The following is a 23,005-nucleotide window of genomic DNA, read 5'->3' on the forward strand; positions in this document are numbered from 1 at the left end:
TCTAGCACATTCCGGCCTCAGGACCTTTGCAGTGAGTGTTCCCCTAACGAGAGTTCTAGAACTCTGGAGCCTACCATGGGGTGCCTCTTCTCAGATTGGCCTCTTCTTCATAGAGGCCTTCCCCTAGCCACCTCCCAGACAGAGGTCACTTTAGTTTGTCACATCACTAGGCTAACTGTTTTCTTGATCATATTACCCTGCCTGACCTTGTCTGCTCACTGGAGTGGAGTCTGTGTGGCCTCATAGTGTGGGACCTGCAGAAGGCAGAGGCCACATGGATGCTGTTCCCCATGCTGTCCATCAGGGAAATGTCCTGTACCTTAAGACGCTTAACAAGGGGTTGGGGATTTAGCTCAGTGGTAGAGCGCTTGCCTGGGAAGCGCAAGGCCCTGGGTTCGGTCCCCAGCTCCGGAAAAAAAAAGAACAACAACAAAAAAAAGACGCTTAACAAGTCTATAGTTAATGTGTGTGGGCACATGACTGTCTGTCTGAATGGGAAAGGCTGTCTCAGACAGGGCACAGCATCCAAAAGCTGTGTGAACTGAAGCTGGGTGGGTCCCTGGAGCAGGCAGACTCCTGTCTCCTGGGAAATCTGAGAGAAGTAACCCAGGCCAGACAGGAGACTGCGCTATCTAAGCCTACCTGGTTCAGCCCAGGTGCACGGTGGAGCTATCCCGCTGTTCCACACAGGCCATCCAGAGCTGTGGGATGGGTCATGGGGTTTGAAGAGAGGCCAGGAAGGCTGGCAGTCCCATAGCTAGCTAGGGATGGGTTACAGCTGAGACCACCATAGGCCAAGGTTGTTCTGTTTTTAAAAGCCAGGTAAAAGAAACCTGTGTGGTTAGCCTCTCCCTGCCCAACTCCCATCCAAGGTTGGATGATAAAAATAGAAATAGGAAGGCTCACAAGAGGCAGCTTCCTGTGTGGCTGTGGCTGTGTAGAAGGGCCTGACCGAGCAGGGTCGGGGTGGGAGGCTCTTAAACCATGGGAATGTTTGCTTTGCTTCCCCCAAGAACTGGCTGTGGCCACGTAAATCACCCGGAGGAGATTTAGAGGGTCCCAAATGCATCTGTTGGTTTTTATAAAGAAAGAAAAAGACAACAATCTCTGTGGGCTGCATAAAGTATTTTAATCATTAATGAACAAGAAAGAGCAAACCCCTGGAGCAGGCAGGAATTCAAGGGGAGACTGGTGAGGGCTCCCATCCCCCTGCCACCTGGGCCCCCGCTGTGCAGAACTGGTCCAGGCATAGAAGCAGCAGGCATGGGGGAGGGGCTGTGGGAGGATTTGAAGAGACCTGACGGGTTCTCCGACTGTGGCCATATCATCCTTCCTTAGTATCTGCTGCTGAGCTTGTGTGAGGTTCGAGAATAGTATGTATACTGAAAATGTATGAGGTACGTAGTAGAGTCCAGGGGTGTGGGGTTCCGGGCTCAGTGACAGTGTGTATGCATCTCTATATGTATGTTAGTTAAGCTTTCAGCTACTTAAAACGTGTCATCTGTCTACGTGATTATATGTCTACAAATTGTGTGTCTACACAACTATGGGTTACATAATCTGAATAAGTGTGGAGCATTCGAAGTGTGTTGGGTGGGTGTAGTTACAGAATATATGTTTGGGGTTATGTGGTTGGAGGCTCTTAGATGTAAAAATGTGGGAATGTAAGTGTGGGTTTTAGTGTGGGGTTGGAGAGTTTGTTTAGTTAGGCGTGTGCATATTGGGGATATGGTAGGAACAGGTACCTCGTATTCATAAGAACCATTACCCATCTACACCCAAGGTACTCACATCCCAGACACCATGCCCAGACACTCCTTACCCAGTGACGTCCCTCCACCCTGTATATGTCTATATTGCAGTATATACTGTAATATATATATATAATGTAGTATATATGTGGAGGACTGCCACATACTACAGGATGAATGCATGTGTTTCGTGGTTGGGGGTAAGTTTCAGGAGGTTGCTATGGTTGTGTCATATTCCGATTTTAGGGAATGTCACAGGGATGTATAGTATGAGTATGTACCTATTAGATATGCCTATGTGGTTGGGCAGGTGTGTGTTGGAAGTTGGGGAGGACATTTTCAGTGTGTGCATGTGCAGTGAGTGGGGAAAATGAGCCGGGCTGACTCGGCCTGTGACAGGGTAATAGGATGGTTAGCTTTGCCTTGAACAAAGTTAGGTCTTCATCATGTGCATGTGTGTTAGGTCTAAGGGGTTGGCGCCTGTGTGCTGGGTGTGCCCTGTGTGTATTTGAAGTATGCACCATGCATGTGTATTGGTATAAGGAATTGTTGGGTGTGTATTATGAGTGTATATAAGAGTCGGTGTGTATCGGGTGTGCCTTGTGCGTCTTTGGAGTACAAAAGGTTGGTGTGTGTTCTTTGTATGTTGGTTGTAGAGGTTGGTGTGTGCATGCTGAGGTGCTTACTGTATATGGGAAGATATTGTGTGTATGAAGCATTCATTGTCCATCTGTTGGGTGTAGGAGGTTGGTCCCTTGTACGCTCAGTGTACATTGGTTGATCATATGTTGAGTTGTGTGTGTATGTGTGTGTGTGTGTGTGTGTGTGTGTGTGTGTGTGTGTGTGTGTGTCTGGCCTAGGTGGGTTCTCATGTAGTCCCACTCTATCCTAGCTGGCGTGTAGGAATAGTTCTTGGAGGCATGAGTAGACCAAGAGAATAGAGAGCTCAGATGTCAAAGTCTAGGTGTGGTTACTACAGAAGCCTGAGGAGAGAGTGGGCATCCAGGAAGTCAGGCCTAACATAGGAAAAACAGAGAACTGGTCCTTCTATCTCCAGGAAGCCCACCCTTGGAGGGACATAACCAAAAGCAATCTGTGAAGCAAGTTCTCATCATCGGGTTCTGTTCATGTAGCTGTGCTCTGGGATGCATCCGTAATGACTGACCTGCTATCTTCCCAGCAGCCTAGGGAGGGTCAGGACCAAGACAGCCCTTCCGCTGACAAGAGGGCATGAATCTAGGACTTAAGGTCCACTGAATGCAGTGGGGTCTGGGGCACCCTCAGCTTGCTTCTTCAGCAAGATGCTTCCACCTGGGCATAGGTTGGGAGTGTGGATAGGCCACCACAGGTCCCAAGATGATGGTTCCTTACTTTCCCAGGGGCTCAGGAACTACAAGAAGCAAGTGATTCCCGTTCTTTATATAAATAGCACAGTCCTGAGAAACTTCTCAGGGAATAGAAGAGGACTCCCAGTCAGGGGGAGGAGACCATCATCTGGCCATTTCTGCCATACCAGATGGAGTGCTGAGCACACTGTCAGACTGAGTGAGAACTTGACAAGCCATCAGCAGGACACTCCACTGAGAAGAGCTTACGTCCCAGCTTGCCCTCAGCTTGGATGAGGTTATTCACCTCCCTGCTTCTCAGGTTCCCACTGGTGTTGTTGAAAAGATTATGAATAATTAGGATTGTTAAGTGTAGTGTTATAAAAATGAGATCTCCCAGGAGTCCATGGTACACTGTGCCAATCCTTTTTCATAGCAGTATTATAGTCCCTTATGCGAGTTGGGGTAAAATGTACCCAGTTAACTATTAGACTAGTCTTCTGCTATTCATATTTTATAACCAGAACATCTATTAACTATCTTCTTGCATAAATGATCCGCAGGCCCACAGTGGAGAGGTCAGAGGACAATTCGAACTGGTCCCTATGAGTCTATGTTCCTCCATTCGCAGTTAGAACTCGGGGGTCAAAGTTCCTCTGGCTGCTGCAAAGCCAGTCCCAGGATGCTCATGCCTGAGCCCCTCTGATGTCATCAGCCTAGAGTATCACTGTCCACGATTTGTTGTGATGCATCCTGAGCCACAGCCTTTCCTCCCTGTGAGAAAATATTCCTTTTTGTACCCATTAGAGCAGGCTTGCCAGTAAGGAATCTAACTCCCTTTGGGATAAAATCAAATCCAGATCCCTCAGGATTGGCAGAGGTAAAAGGAAACCCAACAACCCCACCCCACCCCCACCTCACCCCAACCCCCACTCTGGGCTCAATCTAATGGCTCTAACACCTACAGGGAGAGCCACACCTCTTTACATGGTCATCTGCTGCTTGAGGTCCATGTCAACCCCAAGAGGCTTTCCTTCCCAGAAATAGTTTTGGCAGACTGGGTTATGTTTGTCCCTCATGCCCCAGGATCCACTCTGCCCCTTAGTAGATAGCTAAAATGAGCAGGTTACAGCTTTGTGGCTGCCTGTCTGCAGTGTGGGGACAATGACAGCAGTGACCTATGGAGCTGTGGAAGGAAGATGCTTCTGCCTGGAAAGGCTTCAGTGTGGCCCCACATGTGGTAAGAATTATACCTGTGGGGTTGGGGATTTAGCTCAGTGGTAGAGCGCTTGCCTAGCAAACGCAAGGCCCTGGGTTTGGTCCCCAGCTCCCAAAAAAAAAGAAAAGGAAAAATAAAAAGAATTATACCTGTGGCTTTTGTTTGGCTCAAAAGCAGTCACCTTTGCAGTCACAGATCAGGGAAGGGACTCACCTGAGCCACAGTAACAATCTCACAGCTGAATGATAAAGAGACAAAAACAGTGGGCTTTTTAATGGACAAAGGCTCGAGTGACATTTCTCTGAGCAGTTGTAGAGAAAAAGATGTTTGACTCATTAACCAGGAGCCTGGACATAGCAATGAGAAGGGACTTGACACTGCTTAATGGCAGTGACCAAAACCATGGTTTTCGTACAAGGGTTACAGAGTTGTGGAGACACCAGAACCATCCCTGGCTTTAGAAAACTATCCACAGTTCTTCAAGCTAACATAAGGTTGGTGCCTGGGTGGACTTCCATTCTGTGTGGAGATACTGAAGGGAGGATGAACGTCCACACCAAAACCCGTACGTGAACATTCCAGGTCTCACTAACCATAGCCAAAATCCAAAGAACAGCCCAGGTGTCCACCAGTAGATGGACAGATGGACTCCACACAACAGAATACTTCCTTGGTATTACTCGTGTGCTAACTTATTACATTTGTGTGTGACGTCATGGCAGGGCATGAATGCCACAGAGTATGTGGGAATGTCAGAGAACAACTTTTGGTAGCTGGTCCTCTCCTCCATTTAAACAAGGGTTCCAGGAATGAACGCAAGTTGCGTGGCTTGCACAGCAAGCAAGTTTACCCACTGACCCATCTTACAGGCCTCCAAAGAAGATTGTCAAGCCCTAAAAATGACTGAAGTGCTATATACACTCCAACATAACACAGAGGAGTCTTAGAAACATGAAACTAAGCAAAGGAAGCCAGGCATAAAACCTACATGCTATGTGATTCACTTACATGTCAACAAAGAAAGGAAAGGACCAATCTGCCGGAGTAGAGAGTCTGGCTGCAGTTTCTGGGGACTCAGGAGAGGGAGAAATGAGGACTGAGTGACAGCCAGTGGCCCAGGGTTTCTTTGAGTGAAAATGTTCTACAAACCATTGTGGTGATGGCTTCCCAGGCGTGAATATGCTGACACCCACTGAATTATATGCTTTAAGTGGTGGGTTTTATGGTTGTGTGTGTTCCCTTTCTGCAGAGCTGTTGAAAAGCATTACTGAAGCCTCTGGATGACCACAGGGACACACACCCAGCATATCTGGCCTCCAGCTTGACCTCTGTGGTTCAGCTTCACAGGGCAGGGGCCCAGGCAGCTCAGCAGCTTCTGAGTTGATGCAAGGGCTGCCCCTCAAGCCCAGGCCCAGGGCTGTGGCCACAGTGCAAGGCAGAGGAGTATCAGGGTAGCAGAAGCTTCGCTTCTGAAAGGTCATTTGTGACAGTTTTATGTGGGGTCAAGGTGTGCTGGATAGAGAGCACAGCCCTCCCTCTGCCCCTCACAGGAGAGACTGGCCCAATGAGCTGAGCTCTTCCTGGGGGTGTTGAGCCCTATTTCTGATGAGAAATGGCCGCCACGTGCCCTGGTGGGCTTTGACAACTGGCGTGAGGAGAGTTGCATACAGTACTCAGTCCTAGCATACATCTGCGTCATCAGGTTTGTGTTCCGTGACTCAGTCCTCCCAGCAGCCATGAACAATTAGCAAATGTGCCCTAAGTCGTGGCCTCACCATTCTGCAGGTCCCTGCTCAAAGCTCTGCTGGTGGGGAAGTTCTTGGGGTGCTTAGTGTGCTGTGGGAGCTTTTGCCAAGTCAGACTGGATAGTGGGAGGGGAGCAGGCTCACAGACGGTGACTGACTACGGTGTCCTGCCTCAGAAGAACCAATGCTGTAAAGGAGTAGAATCCAAGGCCAGTGTGCCATCTAGCACTGTGACCATGACAGGAGGGAAAGCCCTGACAGCATCCATGACTGCCTCTACTACCTGTCACCTTATCCAGCTGGATGCTGTTGTTGGAGGAGGGAGAACCTGGGACCAGCAGTCTGAGCCCAGGGCTGGAAGGTTGGAGATGAGGTCAAGCCACCATAACCAATCTAACACTCGGTCTGGAGCCTCTTTGTTGTTTGTATCTGCAGCACCCCCACCCCCACTCCACACCTCAGACCGTCTGTGATTAGAGCCTTCTCCTTCCCCAGCAATGGGATATGGGACAAGGAGGCTGACTCTGATGGAGTGGTTTCCTTGCCATCTGCAGACCGTCAGGAACACCTACAGGATACCTGGTCCGTTGCCTGGTCACGACCAGGATTGCACCGTGTCTGACCTCTTCCTGAAGCAGTAGAAATAAGCACAGAGTCTGTGCTGAGTCTGAGGCAGTGATGGAGGGAGGAACATGGCCAGGAAGCCTAGGGAAATCAAGGGGTGGGGGCTTCTGAAAGGGATGGTGATGCGCTGGAGTGGCCAGGTGACGGGCATTCTGAGAGGATGGTACTGGGAGGAAGCACATGAGTACCGGCTGCGTGGAGCAGACCACCCTTTACTGCTCCTGACACTCTGATCTTGTTTTAGTCCTTACACTAAATCTATTGCAGAGAGGGTCATGTGACCTCTACTGCAGGATAGGGCACAGGTGACATGCTCAAATCCTGAGCCAGCAAGAGTCAGAGGTAGGACTTGAACTTATCTCCTGATCCATTGTCCAGGCCCTACCCAGGTGCCTCAGGGTGATACAGTGTTTGAGGCTGTGGTGATGGGTGTTGAGGGTGCCTTTGCCCCTTCCCAGGGCTCTGCACCTCACTGTACTTCTGGGGCTATGGTATAGCCATCGCCCTCCTCGTCTGTCACCACCGTTTAATTAAACCTGTCACTCTGTCTCCCTGATATCTCTGTCATCACTGGCCAGCATGTGTGACACAAGATCTCAGTGAGCTCATCCTTGTGAGTAGGCATCCGTGACCTTCATTCAGTTCATCCAGGGAGTAACCTACAAGTCCCCAATATACGCAGCACCATGGGCTTGATTCCAAGTCATTTGCCCACCACTTCCCTACTCGTCAACTCCTCCCAGACGTCACCACACTGTCCGCATGTCTTTATGAGGAAAACTTAGTGGAAGACCCTGTGGCCCTGTCACGTAGAGTGAGTGTCCCATCCAGACACGACTCAGATATCCCTGCTGACACGAGGAGAGTAGGCACGTCCTGTAACCCAAGGTTACCTGCTGAACTGAGAGACAGGCCTAGAATTACAAACTCAGACAATCCACAAAGGACCGCACCGACCACTAACTTTTTACAATAGAGCGTAGTGTGACATGGGACACAGTGACGATAATGTTTGAAGAAAGTAGAGTATAGCAAGGAAAGGGCTCCTGATGGCACACTCTCACTTGACCCCTGTGACCATTGTGGAGGGTTTCCAGGCCTTTGTCTATCACATGACAAATGCACTAAAGGGAGCCACGCTGGACTTGCTTTCCCACAGATAGTGTATCTTAGACATCTAACCACGCACAGTTAGCTGGGGGTGGGGGATGAATGAGTGAATGGATGGGTTAATGGATGCCACCTGGCCCTACTATATGCCACCAGCCAGCCAGACCTGGGAATCACCTAGATTATCTTTCCCATGTCGCCAGGCACCCAGTTCCCTCCAGATACCTGCGCCTCACAGCCTTGGAGCTCAAGTTCTATGTCTGTGCTGAGGACTGTGGGTAGTAGTACGTCAGCAGTGTCTGGCACTGTCTCTTCACGAAGCGCTGAGCTGCCTCGTCTTTACCACTCTCACGGCGGAGCAGGCGTGCTGACGCCCAGAGTTAGATGGCTCGAACCAGTCACAGCCTTGGAGGGGCACCAGAATCTGCTGAAGCCCGAGTTAGACAGGAGGGCATCGGAATTAGAATCCAGACACAAGTGACTCAGAGATCAATACTTTGTCCAGCAGGATGAACATGTGGGAGCATATTCTGCCTAGGACCACAGGGGTGCATACACTGCCAGATCTAGGGGACAGAGGAAGCCTTGGTAAGCCTTTGGGCTGCTAGGGTGTCCCCACCTGTCACATGAAGACCTTTGAGGTCCAGCTAAACCTGACAGGTTTCCTGGGCTGAGGTAGACTGAGGAGGCTCAGGACTTTATCCCTAAAGGTACCTGCTGTGGCATCCCAATTGCTGCCAACCCTGACACTTGAGGCTATCCCAGGAAACAGTGCTGTGAAAGTGAAGTTAGGCTGTCCCTGTAGGCCAAGAAGCTGGACCAACAAGCCTGCAGGGCGAGCGGCAGGCTATGCTTCTATTCTAAGCCCAAGATGGGTTTTGAACAGTGACAACAGCATCTGGCAGTCTCCGAATCCCTGACCATGGGGTAGATGATGGGCATGAAAGGTGATGACTAGAACAGAATTCAGTAGAATTCAGAATAGCAGCAGGGAAGCCCGAAGGAGAGTGGGCGGGGCATATGGAGGACAGAAGGCCACCCAGTTTGGATCCTGGACTATAGCTCCCTCCTGGATCAGGCCAAAGACTCCACTTTCTATCTCTGGCCCTGTTGTCAGTCTCAGGGTCCTGCCTGGGCCCAAGGGCTAAGCAGCAGTTTCTTTCCTTTGAATTCTGGGTACCCAGGTCACAGCCACTTGAGCGCTCAGTGCAGTGGCATCTTCCCCTTTTTATCCTCCTCAGTGTTTGAAGCCAAAGCTAAATGTTTTAATTTCACATTATTCCTGACATAATGCTAATCAGTTCCAGCCGTCCCCTGAGTCAGGGTAGTGAGGCTCCACACAGCCAGGCATCTGGGCAGCTGGCTTCCCAGAAAGTGCCTCATTTCCCCCGAGCTCAGGAGCATGGTACAGCGAGCGCTTCCCCTCAGGGACTGGCTTATCACATAGACATAGTTCTTTGGTTTTCATAGCTGATACTTCAGTGTGGTGATGGCTGTCTGTTTCTCTCTGGCTTGAGAGAGGGAGCACACACGGGTTGTGGAAAGCCTAGGCCTTGGTGGAGCCCCAGACTGGGCAGACTACACTGCTGGAGATTCGTGGTTTTTAGGAGTACTCAATATGGCCGTGACCACATTTTCTGGTGACTTAGTAACTCCTCTTACTCTAGCCATTTCTTTACTGTGGTCAATGTTTCCTCAATCCCTATAACACTTTGTTTTTGGTTCAGTACATAGTAAGAGCCCTGGTGTTGGATGTCCTTGGAAGCCTCATCTAAGAAAATCAGTACTGTGGCCCTTCCATCTAGGGGAGTTTGGAGATCAGCCAAGCAGGACTGCTTTACTTCATAGTTAAGGCTGCTGAACATGACTGAGGGGTGCCATTGGTACCAGCGATGGTCTTCCTTTTTGTCTGTGTTTCTCCATGTTACTTACATCAGAGTGCATTCTGAAGCCCACGGCTGGGTTATGAGGAGAATGCGTTTAACTTTTAATTTTGCCCCAGCACAAGTATCTGTGCCAGGGAGGCCATCCCCAGAAGCCCACAGAGCAGCACCTAGCAGTCTCCAGCATTCTCTCAGTTCTGGGACATGCAAGCTTGTGTAGAAACAAAGGACCCTCTGTCTCAAACACTGTCACCTGCTAAGCCATGCTGCCCCATTTCTGGTCAAAGTCCACTTGTCCCCTGTCCATCTGATCAAGTCTGCACTGGTTCCAGAAAGTCTGTCTTCCCAATTCCCAACTATAGGGGACAGACTTCCTTGAAACACACAGACACTACCAAAAGGGTAGTCAGGGTAGATAAAGTATTATAAACTCCCCTGGGGTTTGGCCTCCCCACTTGGGAGATCCCTTCTTTGTCCTGGCCAGAGCACTGTTTGTGAGAAGGGAGTTTGGGAGGACTTTGCTCTTTCTCCCTCAAGCTCACCCCTGGATCTAACTTGGGAGACCATCACTGGGCAAGCTGCCTCTCCACTCTACCCTGGAATCTGGCTCTAGAAGAGAAAAGGTCTTCCTTGGGTCACGCTTGCTCCTTGTTTTTATTTAGTCCTTAACGGGTATTCACATACACCAGGAACCATCCCAGGCACTCTTGCGGGTTAATGGCAGAAGTGTCATTTGAATATTAACTACATGACTCATACGTACAGTCTGCAGAGTTCTTTCCACTTGGTCTTGAGCTTGATCCGAAACCAAGAGCTTGCCCCATCCACTCTCCTTTCTGCCGCGTCATCTCCACCATGTCACCTTTAAGTACTTACAGTTCTCTCTGCTCCACACACACCCACTTTACAGATGAGAACTGAGTGAGACCTAGTGGGGAAAGACACTTCCCTGGGGATCTGTCCTAGTGACTGATTTTGTATGGCTGGTTAACAGGATGTCACTATGGACACTGGAGAATAGGCCATAAGCAGAACCACTGACAGCAGATCCCTCTTGACCTGGAGCCATAGAACAGGGGCCTTGACTGGCATGTGGGCCTCCCTGCCTCATCCAGCTTACTGGCTCCTGGAGGAGCTGTGAGATGTGGACCTCCATAGCTGGATACCCTCTCCACCTACCTCCTAGAACCATAGCCTGAGCACACTGAGGCCCAGCCCTAGGTCATTCCCTTGCCATTCGATGCTTCTACTTACCCGTCTCAAGGACAGAAACCCACTCTTGCCTCTCCCAGGGTTGCTCTGATGCTGATGGGACCAAGGAAGAGGAGTGCTCAGCACACTGGGGCCCTGGCCACCAGGATGGTTCTCCTCAGCTCATTTCCTCTGTAGGCGGACGTCTGTGGCTGAATGTGCAGGCAATTGCTGCTGCTTTCTCTGTGTCCTTCACTAGATCAAGGGTGCATACAGGGCGCAGGCCCTGGACCCAGGCTATCACAGTTCCTTCAGGCCACCTCTACTGGGCACCCTCCATGAGCCTGAGCACTGGCTCCCATCTGTGTTGCAAGTGTGATGCGAGGCTCCAGGGCCTCAAGCAAGGCACCAAGAAAGTGTGATCCTTGAGAAGGAAGAGTCCACGTCAGCACCAGTGGGAGGAGTTTCAAGGCAGACCAGCAGGAAGGACGCTTAGCAAAGGCCTCAGTATGAGCCACGCCTAAAAGAATCAGAAGGGCTAAAGAGTAAATCAAGGCCATTGTGAGAAGGGGCAGCATGGGTGTAGGCTGAGGGCAATGAGGTATGGACCAAGCTAGAAGAGGGTGGGAGATGGGCACGGGAGGCCAGGAGGAAACCCACTGTCTCGGGGTTTTCACGGGCTCTCTGCCCAATCCAAAGTCAGCCTTACATAGCTACCCTCTGGAAGTTAGGAGTCAGGGTACCCTAGCCTTTTCTTCCTGAAGCTTCTGCACTACACCTTAAAGATACCTGGGTCTAAAGAAAGGGTATACCTGGGAGTACAAGAGTATGTATAGCCTTGGGTGTCTGGGTGCTGGTGTGTCCTTGGGGAAGCCTTTTGTCTCTAGGTGGCATGCCTTTCTTCCAGAGCACATGGACTGGCCACTCTCATTCCACACACGTCAGTGTCTGCGTGTATGGTGTTGCATACAGGCAGTGTGTCAGTGAGTGTCTCTAGAGATGGTAGAATTGGCGTGTTTGTGACGGTTATGGTAGTATCTTCAGCTTGTGTATCTTTGGGTGTGTGTACAAGTTGTGTGTTGTCCTGAATGAGTTGTAGGGTGTCTGTGTGGTGGGAGCGTGTGGAGTATGTGTGCAGGGCTTGTGTATGAGAGCATATCTAGGTCTTGGTGTGTATATATGAGTGTGCTGGTGTCCTAGGTTTGTCTTTGACATACTGCTAGGTTGAGAGGGAAAGAGTCAATTTTGGGGTACATATGTATGTGTGGCTGTGATTCTGGGTCTCTTATCTGGTGGCCTGGTATGCACGTGTCAGATAAAAAGCTATTCCCCTGCCTCCCCTCTCTTGGGGCCTGGCCCCTAGCCAAGCCTCTCTGTATACCCCTGAAAGACAGGCCATCTCGGTCCTTGCTGGCTGACAAACACGTCTCTAGGCCTCCCTCAACTACTAGGAGTAGAAACCCATTTTACTTGTGGAGAAGGCTTTGGGCCCAAGGTGAGCCTGACCCAGAGTGGTCATTGTGGTCCTGGTAGGGAAAGGTTCAGGTACCACATCCTCGGAACCCTCTTCCCAGGACAGGCATGACTCCTCTGTCCCCTCCTCCCTTGCCTTGCTCTGTCCCTGCCACTGCCATAGTCTGCCAGCTTCTCTGGGTGGTTTCAAGGGCTCCTGGAACTTGTGTTAGCCAGAGGAGATTGTCAGACTGGCCAGCCTGGGATGAGTCTTCCCCCAGACACAAAGCTCAGCCCAGGGGCGGGGTTGGGGTCCGCCTTAATGAGTTCCAAGACTCTCACCTGCTCTGGGCCTCGGTCTCTATCTTTAATAGAGTCAGGTACTCTGCCTACCCAATGGCCTTGGGGAGACAGTGCTTATGAGTTTGGTCTGCTAACAGGTATGTGACAAATGTGACAGTTGCTACAGGGCAGAGTCACCTATTGCAGGGACAGATGCACCTACTGCATACAACTGCCTACTTATTCTTTGTACCCAAAATTGAACTATGCCCTCTTCCAGAGGCCTCATAGTCTAGAGGCAGAGTCCAGACTAGTGTTCTTCAGCCCCACATCCCCAAGTCTTCTACGCTTGTCTCTTCCCTTGCTGACTTGACCACCGCCCCCCACCCCCCAGAGGACTGGCAAAGCCCGGGGCTCTGGAGAACCCTGTGAAACCCACAAAGGGATCATAGGCTGGTACACTTGCCCGGGGCCAGCCAGCCTGAGCCTCTCCCAGGGTGAGGGGTTGAGGAGTGGCCCTCAATTCCCGGATGGCTAGCCTTTAAAGCTGGCCAAACACAGCATTGTTTGACATCTTGGAAAAGAATCTGGCACCGCACATTTCTCCCATCTAAATCATTGTAAAGTAACTTAAAAGTTTGTACAAAAATGAGAAGTTGATCTCTGAATGGCCTGCCAGGCTATTGTAACCCAATATATTTTACCCTTAAACCAGAAATGTGTTTGTTTAGAAGCAAGTCACTGGCAAATGCCAAATCTGGAGGCATTTCCTCCCCTGCCCTGCCGCATGCCCCACCCCCCCAAACCCCTTCTTTATTCTCTGCATCCAGCTTCTTCATTAGGGCATGAGAAACTGGGCCTTCCTTCCTCTTGGGCCATGTGAGCTGCAGGGAGGAAACTTGACATTCATTAGGCACCAACTGTGTGCCAGGTCCTACTCTCAGTATATCAGTGTATCACTTCTCAGAGCTGTTTGTGATGGTCCCATTTAGAAGCAAAAAATGGGGACAGGGATGGGATATGATTTGCCCAAAATCATGGTCCTTGTTCTATGTGAATTTATACATGGCGTCATCCTACACCTTATGTGTGAAACAGAGCCCTTGATTCTTCTCCAGGGGCCAGAGGGAAAGACATCATCACCAGAGCCAACTGTGTCCACCACCCAGAAGGTTCTCCTGCGGGGTCTCAGCCTTACCCATGAGCAAAAAGCTCAGAAGGCAACTTGCTGAGAACCTAACCAGTCCTACAGATTTTAAGCCTACCCCAGGGCCTGAGAGGTCCTGGGCTTTGACTAACCCCCCTCCCCACCCAGAACTGGAAGGGTCTTTGGGCTGGGCCTGGAGGGGAAGATGCTCCCCCTCCCTGGCTCCAGCAATGGCCCCTCTCTGTCTTTCATCTCCTGCCCTCCGTACTGTGAGCTGCACGCAGCAGTAATGGATTGCAGTGGACTTTTTTCAATTAGGCTGATTTTCCCCTGCCTGTTACTATAAAACTCCAGATGGTCTGGGGCTTCACGGTTCCCGGGGTATTTTCCCCCATTATTTTAATCTTCTTTCGTAACGCGCCCCACATGTGGGAACAGGGCCTTTCAAGGCTCGGCACTCTGCGGATCAGCCCTGTGCTCTCCTTTCCACTAGGCTTCCTGGGTTTCCCTTTCTGTAGGGCAGCATCACAGAGAGCAGTCCCAGCCTAGATTTGCTGAGAAAGGGAACCCATGTTGGGCCCAGTTTGAAATCACAGGAATAACAGCCTGGTTTAGGTGGTCTCACATACCCCGAGGCACTGGGCTAAGAGTTTAGGGGTGTGCAGCCATGTCAGTCAGACTCCGGGCCAGTTTTGATTGGCTATGTGAGTGTGGTGACATCACCCTTCTGTCATCTGCAGGGTGAGGCTGGGAAGTCAACTAGCCAGTGGTAGGTGAGATGTGTGAGGGGCATTGCCTTTCCACGCCACTCTCTCTCAGGATGTATTTCAGTGTTGATAGCCACCTATCTTGACATGTTTTGAGACTGTTAGACACCCTACAGAGTTTTCCCCCAATAGTGACCCTGTCTATCCCCATGTGTGAGCCTTTACTTCAGGCTAGATGAACCGGGAGTATATCTGGTTAGTTGAAACAGCGTGTCTAAATTTACCCACGGAACTGTCTGAAGGCCACTGGTGGCATGGAGACCAAGGCCCACAGGATGCTACATGCATGCTTTGGTTCGCAAACAGCACCCTCCCCATGTGCCCAGGAGATCGCTGGGCTCTGGACAGGTAAAATGAACTCACCTAAGAGCATTCCCTCAGGGTGCATAGAGGATGGACTGGAACCACACTGTACAAGATGCTGGGGCAGAGAGGTGTGCCAGCTGATAACTCTGCCAAGTATCGCCAGGGCCAGATCATACCGGCACGAATGCAGGGTCAAACTGTATAATATAATAAAGTACGAGAGAGCTGACCCCAGTTGTAGCAAGGAGGGGTAAGGACAGACCTTATCTAGATGCTAAGTGCTTGTTCTAGATGCCACATGGGAGCGAACTGGGAAGAGGCAGGCAGCTCTGTGGTACCCAGGGGGGTCAGCTGCAATGGGTAGAGCATGAAGAGGTGTTGGAGAGATGGCTCCTCCATGGGCTGCTGGCAGATTAGATGCTGAGATTAAGGAGAAGGAAACAGGTCTCCTAGCTTAGCACCTGGGTAGAAGGCCATCTCATCAGCAGAAGCCATGCTGGAGCACCCCAGGGGAGCCTGGTGTCATCATCTGCTGACCCATGGCAGTAACAGTACAAGAGTGTTCTGTAAAGTTGTTCAGGATCAGAAATACCAGAGCTCACTTGCTCCATGTATGTGATCAGAGGCAGCCCCAGCTCCAGTGTCTGCTTTCCCTCTGCGTTCCTGATGCTGGCACCCCAGCGCCCCTGCAGCTCGCACTGCCAGGGCTTGTGCCTGCCCTCCCTGAGATGAATCTTTTGGCACCTCATTTGTTGAAACCTAGGCATCAGGGCTCAGCCTCAGGAAGGCTTTGGTAATCCCCAGCCCTGCAACTGGAAGGACCACACATTCAGCCTTTAGAGCTCTCAGCTGCCTATGTGGGACAGTAAGGCATTTTGTGCCTTTGTTGTTGAAAGGTAGAGTATGGTGAGGGGGTTAGCTAGGTGTGGGCTACAGGGGTGAGGAGTAAGAAAAGGAAAGGGTAGGGGTAAGTGGGAGGACACAGACAGACACACACATGCACACATATATGCACATATGCACGAACAGCTCTATTAGAGATGCAGTAGGCCAGAGATGACCTCAGCCCAACCTCCACTTAACCTGCTCTGGGACCTTAAGTACCATCGACAGGAACAAGATCAGAGCTTGTCATGTGCTATTTCACTTAGGACTAACATCCAGTAAGTTTAGTGCCATTCCCCTAGTTTACAGATAAACTGAGACCCACAGAAGAACTTGCCTGGGATCAGGAAGTGAGCAGCCAACAGTTGCCCAGATAGTCTGTGGCAGAAGCCATGTCTATAATCAGTGTGCTCTGTGCCGCCGAGCCTCAGCCCCTCCCTCATCTGACTAGGCAGAGTCATACATACCTAGAAGGCCATGGGGACAGCATGCTGGGGCAGCACCAGGCCCCTTGAAGCCAGGCGCAGGTGTTGATACGATGGTCACTCCCAGCCTCTGCTCTATCTCTGGCCTCATCTGTGCAGTTGTTAGAGATAATTGGGCTTGCAAGGGTGAGCAGGTCTGGATGCTGGTTCTGATGGAAACACGGGTCTGCCAGGATCCGTATGGCACCTTTAACTCAGACCTGTACTAATAAGGCAGCATCCCTTCCCCACCCACTGCTTCCTCTAAGTGTCCTTGGAGTGACAGGCTGCTCCCAGGACACAAAAGCTTCCACCGCAGATGCAGTGGGGTTAGAAAGGCTCCCCCTAGGAGGTGATGTCTAAGGGACAGAAGCAAGTATTTGTTAAGGGGAAAAGGAAGGAAAGGCCTTTGAGGCCTCTCGATCATATTAAGAAAAGGCCTTCCGGATGGAGACTCCTGGCAAGTTCTGAGTCATCTCTCCACAGCTGATGTGTGGGCTGTATGGGGTGGGAGAGACATTCGGGGCCGTCCTGGAAGACATTAACATAGATCCTGGATTTCTGGAAAATGTATACATTAAATTGTCAGAGTGGGAAGGGAAGACTTCCCAGGAGAGGCGCAGTCTGAATAAAGGCAGGGATGGGGAAACAGGTGTTCTGAAGCCCAGACAGGATCCACAGAGTCCTGGCAGGGAAGGGGTAAACCAATCCCCAGAGTCTGACAGACTCTCACATAATCAGAGAAACCAGTCAGTAACCAACTGAGGGCCAAAGTGGATACTGAGAAAGTGGATGCTGTTTCTGCCCAGGGGCCTTCATCACATAGGCGTGAACTTGGTGAGCTGGGAGACACTGGCCACTCGCTATTCCATATCCAGAATTTCCTTTTGTTCTGATAAAACAACAGGCCCACAACTAGAAACCCAGGTTGATCCCAGCAGCGGCATGTACAGTGACCCACTTGGCATCTAAGGGGCCATTGTCTCTGACACTTGTCCTCGCAGCTATACAGGAAGTTCTGCCGTGGCCTCTGCTCTTGACGGACCTCAGTGGCCCTCTGTAACTGCAGCGACTCCTTCTCTCTGCCTCTTCTCCAAGTCTTACTTGCTGCTAGCAGCCAAAGGTGGCTTCTTCGTGCATACTTGGCACTGTCCCCATTTCCCCCTGCTCCCTCTGATTCTCATAATTCATATATGACCCTGTCCCCCTAATTCCCAGAGGGTGTGTTTGGCCCTGCCCACACACACCCTTAATTTCCAGAGTATACATCTGATCAGCCCTGCCATGATCTCCACTTTCCCTGGTGTGAACTATAAACTTATCTGCCTGTCATCTGAGCTGCAGGGCAGCCTGACTCTGATTCCCTACATGAACCTCCCCCAGTATTCCCTAGGGCATAACTTACATAAGTGCAGAGGGGCTCTACAATAGACCTATGTTCTTTGCATGTGCTGGAGCCTCAGTCTATCCTTTGTGTCCCACTGTCCTGTCAGCCCATCGTAGAGTGGGCTATGCCACCATGGTAATGGGTTCCCAGGAGCATCGGTGGGGTGACTGAAGACATGGGTGCTGGTATGACCAGGTGCTATGTCTTCCACACCCCTTCCCATCTCTCCATGCTTGGGACGGTCCTTACTCACTCCGAGACATCTCATGTCTGATTCCCAGGCTGGCTGAAGGGACCAGTCTGTGCTGCCATGGCCTACAGCTCTCTTGCTCTGACTGTTTGGCTCTGAAGCTTTCTGATGACATGTGTATCTCCTATGTGTCCTTGTCCTTCTAGAGGGCAGTACCCATGTCTGAGTTCCCTTGACAACCTGGTTAAGCCAGCCTAGGCTGGAGCTGCTCCATCCAAATGAATGTTCCCAAGCTAGAAATTACCAGACATACAGAGCCTCCTTAGATTAAGCGCCTACCCCTAAAGGGACAAGAACACAAGCCGCAGGATCTTAACTCTGCCCCTAAGCCTTTCCAGACACGCCCTGAACTTACTAACAGGTACTGCACCTTTAAAGTCGGCAAAGACATTAAAGACTAAATGGCAGTTCAGGGGAGAGGGAGAGAACAGAACCTTCAGCACCTTCCCTTGAGGGGGGAGTCTAGAGCGGGGACATAAAGGGTTGTTTTGGAGCCCTAGCCCTTGGGAAACATGAACATTTTTGTCCCCAGCGGGTTGCTGTAGCACAGGGAAACCTAGTGCAGAGGGCTGGAGTCACATAGGTTCTATCCTGGGTTGGGTGCTCACAGCTGGACTTGCAGGAGAAAGCCATCCCTCCATCCCTTTGTCCTCAGCAGTCACTGGAAGTCAGCAAGCATAGTCACCTACCTAGGCTTTGACCTCACATTTGGCCTGTAGCTTGTCTTTGCTGTGTCGTGTGACTGTGGTTGGGCAGGTCACTTCACTCTACCAATGTTTCTGAGACAAGGACATTGATGTCACATGCTTCAGCGGTTTGTTACTAAACATGCATGCTACCTGGAGCAGCAGGTTCCAGCCACTGTGGCCTCTACCCCACCCTGAAATACACCTAGCTGGAAGGCCAGCTGCATGGGCAGATAGTAGGTGACACCACACCAAAGGCTGGAGTCTGCTGCTTCACTCACTCACCCAGCCAGCCAGCCTCTGAGTTGGACTTTGAAGGCTGAGCCGGGGGTAGGTGGATGATCAGGAGAGACGACCTTCCTTGTTGAAGGACAGGCACGAACGAAAGCTGAAAACTGCCTTCTGCTAGAGGAGGCCAGGCAGAGAGGCAGGCAGGTGGGAGAATGCCACAGGAACAGAACGCTAGGTGGCAGGCAGGTCTGTGAGGAGGGAGCCACTGGGTTCTGTTGGTATGCGGGGGCTCCAGGGTAGCTGTGTGGAGACCAGGGCAGGAGGTAGGGAGGATGTGCATAAGTCAGAGGGTATGGAAGAGAGGTCCAAGCTCAGTGGAGGCTGCGGGGACACACAGTTGAGGCCATGGAGAATGGACAGGGTGGGCAGAGGCCCATACTCTTCTTCCTGTCTTCGCTGTGACTCATTTCTTCACACACACACTGCTAGGAACCTAACAGCCGTACTGTGTTGGGTGGCTACTACAGGTCCAGTACCTGGCAAGCAACCTGCTGGAAGGTGGGCATAGGACAGCAGCTAAATGACATGTGACCCAGTGACCCTTCAGTGTCCATATGTGACTGTCTTACAACAACTATTAAGGATGGTGCCCTATGTCATTCACTGCCATCTTTGTATCGTCCCTGATGGATAGCCATAGCCTCACCTTAGGAGAGGAGCAGATACATTGAAGGCTCAGGGCACCCCAAAGCTGCTCAGGAATAAAGCCCTTCCAGTCCAGGCTGGGCTCCCACATTCTGGGGTTCTATGCTCGGACATGGTCTGCCTTGCAGTCGCTAACTTGGGATGCACAACTGGCACATGTGTAGTTGTTACCCCCACGGTCAAAAGCAGCAAGGTCATCTTGTCCCGCCCTAGCAGACTCTAAGCCTGGCCACTCTCTCAGGGCATTGTTCCCAGAGGCTTAGGGAGGGCAGCGGGTAGTTTGGCCTGGGCCAGGTATGCATAGGGGTGCTGTTTCTAGGTGGGTGGGCCCTCAGGGCTGAGGGCACCCCTCATCAGCCTCTCCTGCAGTTCGAAGGCTGCAGTAAAGCCTTTTCCCGTCTGGAGAACCTGAAGATCCACCTGAGGAGCCACACAGGCGAGAAACCATACCTGTGCCAGCACCCAGGCTGCCAGAAGGCCTTCAGCAACTCCAGTGACCGTGCCAAGCACCAACGCACCCACCTCGACACGGTAGGTAGGCCTGAATGTGGAGGCCGGGGTGGAACAGGGCTACACACAGACCCCAGCCTCCAGGCTGAGTCTCTGCCTAGAGCTGCAGGCTCTGTCACACAGGGCAGGTAACTCTGGGCAGGAGTGGGAGGGGTGTGTTCTTTGTATTGTAGTATGATTAGTAGACTTCCTTTCCACTAAGTAGATTTTTTTTCCCATCGTCTTCCAGTGGTAGCAGACACAAACAACTTGGGTATTGCCACATGTCCTCAGTGAGGATGTAGGATGGTCAGACGAACTTAACAAGGGCCTCCAGATGAGATTACCCTACTTGGCCCACAGGTATCAGCGCAGGCCCCAGGGTCTTATGGGAAAGTGGATGCTCTCACTCCCACATACTTTCTTTGGCAGGCCAGCTCTATCTGCATCCTGAGCAGGCCACTTCCTGCTCTTCCCACTCCTCACTTGGGGACAATACATAGGCTCTCTAAGGCTATCTTTCTCCCCTAAGGAGCTGTAGTTGATGATGTGCAGGATCCAGCATCTTGCCACAGCAGTGCTATGTCTCTTGCCACCTTCCTGCCCTGCTTATATTCCAGAGACCCACAGCTCTGTCCCAGGTCGCTCCACACGTCCCCTGCGCAAATAAGGGCACCAGCAGTTAACACAGCACTTTCAGGATGCCCCTATACTGCTACCAAGGTCCCTGACCCATGTGACACAGGAGGGAAGTGGGCTTGGGGGTCCTATGCGTGCCCACGATTGCATGGCTGACCCTGGCAGGGGTGACAGACTCCGTCTGCATGCCGGTCTCACAGGGAATGTGTCGTGTATCTTGGGAGGATCCCAACCCTGTGTGCAGGACAAGGCTGGAGTCTGCTGGAAGAACCCATGTTTGGACTTCAGAGCAATTCTCTGCTGTGCTGCCTATGTTGGTGGAGCTGGGATGGGGCTAGGCTCCATTTGATAGATAAACCTATCCCATCCAACACACAGACGAAGGAATGGGGGCCCGAGAGGCTAACTGACCTCTTTGTGCAACTCGGAAGCCATAAAACAGTAAAGGTCAAACCTGAGAAGACACGCAGCCCTCCAGTCCCAGCCCTGTACCTTACAGCTAGGAACCAAGATTCAGAAAAGTCAGCGGAAAGATCACAAGGGAACTTTGGAGCCAGGCCAGACCCTGGACTGGGCCCCTTCTCTCTTCCAGCCCTAAAGTGTCACACACCTGCCCCAGTTCAGGCGAAGCTGAGACCCAAGCCAGATCATTTCTGTGTCAGTGACAGGCAGGGGGCAGAGCCAGATGCACCGGTGTCTGACTCCAAGCCCAGGGCTCTTTACTGAAAAAGCTTGAATGGCTGTATCTAAGCCGAAGGGGCAGATTGGCAAGTAGTCCTTGTCTCCAACGCCAACTCAACTTCCCTCCTCTTAGAGACCTCACTGTCAGTGGCTGGGACTGGAAGTGAGCTGTGTTCTTCCAAGCCTCTCTCTTTGGTCACCTCAGCCTTGGGGTCCTTGGCACTTGCTCTTGAGAGATGCAGCTCATATGGCAACACCCCCAGATTTGCCTTGAAGCCACAAGGCATCCAACATGGCGCATCCCCATGGCCTGTCTAGTTTCTGGTTCCTTCCTCACCCCTGCCCGTACTGTATTTCCCAGCCCGTTTGATGAGTGAGCATAGCCCCTGAGGCCTAGGCCAGGTCAGGTTCGCACAAGCCCACTGGGTTACCCCCAGGCCACTCACACCCTGCTCTCTGCCTAGACAGCATGGGCAGCTCCTTGTTGCTAGGCTATGTCCTAGCCCTTACCCCTCAAGTCAGCAGCAGGTCAGGCTCATACACAGGACCTCTCATAGAGACCCAGCCTCAGTCCCAGCTATCCCTGGCATCAGAGAGTACAGGACCCATGGCAGGAAGGCAGTTCTGTGAGCAGACCAGAGAAGGCGGGCTGCGGCTCTGATTTTGGCTCTGCCACCTGTCACAAAGCTCGGATGAGAACCCCCCATTACCTCCTGTACCCCAGTTTTCTCAGTGGTAAGAGGTCTGCCTCTTGAGAATAGAGGGTATAGCTGAGTTGACTGATTAGAGGCCTGCATTGCAAACCAAGCAGCCCTTTCTTTCCCAGTCTGTTACATCAGCCAAATCCTCCCACACCAGTGTGGGCTTGACCCTGGCAGCCACTGTTCCAGTGTGGGCCTCAGTTTCCCCATCAACAGGATGCGACCTCTATTCGATTGAACTTTTCGGAGGTTCTGAGAGAAGGAAGTCCCCTAACATAGAAGGGCACACACCTGCTGGCTTTGACATCTTCTGTAGAACTGGGGCATTTCTCATGAGTGGGTGTGGGACTCAGAGGGTACCATGAGTGGCTGGTGCTTGGCAGTGCTATGCCTAGGAAGCCTTCAGAGACAGAACTGTCTCCCATGTCCAGCTCATAGAGCTCTGTACAGATAAGGAAAAGTAGCCTTGTCGACAGGAATAACACAAGCCCAGTCCTGGGGCTTGTATGGGGATTCCGGGCCTAGGGTTTGACTGGTAGCTTGGGATAGCCACAGGGTTTCCTGAGGGCTCAAGGGAGCTGCTGGGCCTGAGGAATGTTCAATACACGTCAAGCCCTGGAAAAACAAACACAAAGATGGGCCTTGCTGCCCTGTTTCCAAGCGAGTGTGCCTGCCACACAGGGCTGTTTGTTTCCTTTTTGACCAAAGCGTATGGATTGTGTCAGCGTTCTCAAGGGACAAGGCCTGGGGCCAGACAGCTCAGGGGCAGGGCAGGGCTCATGGGAGAGCATCCTGGGGCCCCTTAGAGAGAACGCATGTGTGTGAGAGTGTGTGAGTGAGTGAGTGAGTGTGTGTGTGTGTGTGTGTGTGTGTGTGTGTGTGAGAGAGAGAGAGAGAGAGAGAGAGAGAGAGAGAGAGAGAGTGTGTGTGTGAGGATGGAGGTTGGGTCTCATGTGAGGGGCTGTGTGAGTGTGTGGGACTCGCATGTTGAAGCAGGTGGTGGGCAGTCCCAGTCAGGCCTCCCTCTCCCTCCCCTGCCTTCCTCTTGGCTTAGTCAGCTTCTCACCACTGTCTCTCTCTTTTTG

The 23,005-nt window shown here is 51.6% G+C and overlaps 1 protein-coding gene across 2 annotated transcripts in view; it reads left to right on the forward strand.

The window, feature by feature from the left end:
• Positions 1-23,005, forward strand: part of Glis1 (GLIS family zinc finger 1) — a 189,996-nt gene that overhangs the window by 150,048 nt on the left and 16,943 nt on the right. For both annotated transcript variants that reach the window (XM_006238561.4, XM_039111146.2), the window contains exon 5: positions 19,780-19,941. In XM_006238561.4, coding sequence (XP_006238623.1) covers positions 19,780-19,941 — 162 coding nt within the window. The remainder of the gene's footprint in view (positions 1-19,779; positions 19,942-23,005) is intronic.

Source organism: Rattus norvegicus, chromosome 5 (genome assembly GCF_036323735.1).
Source record: "Rattus norvegicus strain BN/NHsdMcwi chromosome 5, GRCr8, whole genome shotgun sequence".
Classification (NCBI taxonomy): domain Eukaryota; kingdom Metazoa; phylum Chordata; class Mammalia; order Rodentia; family Muridae; genus Rattus; species Rattus norvegicus.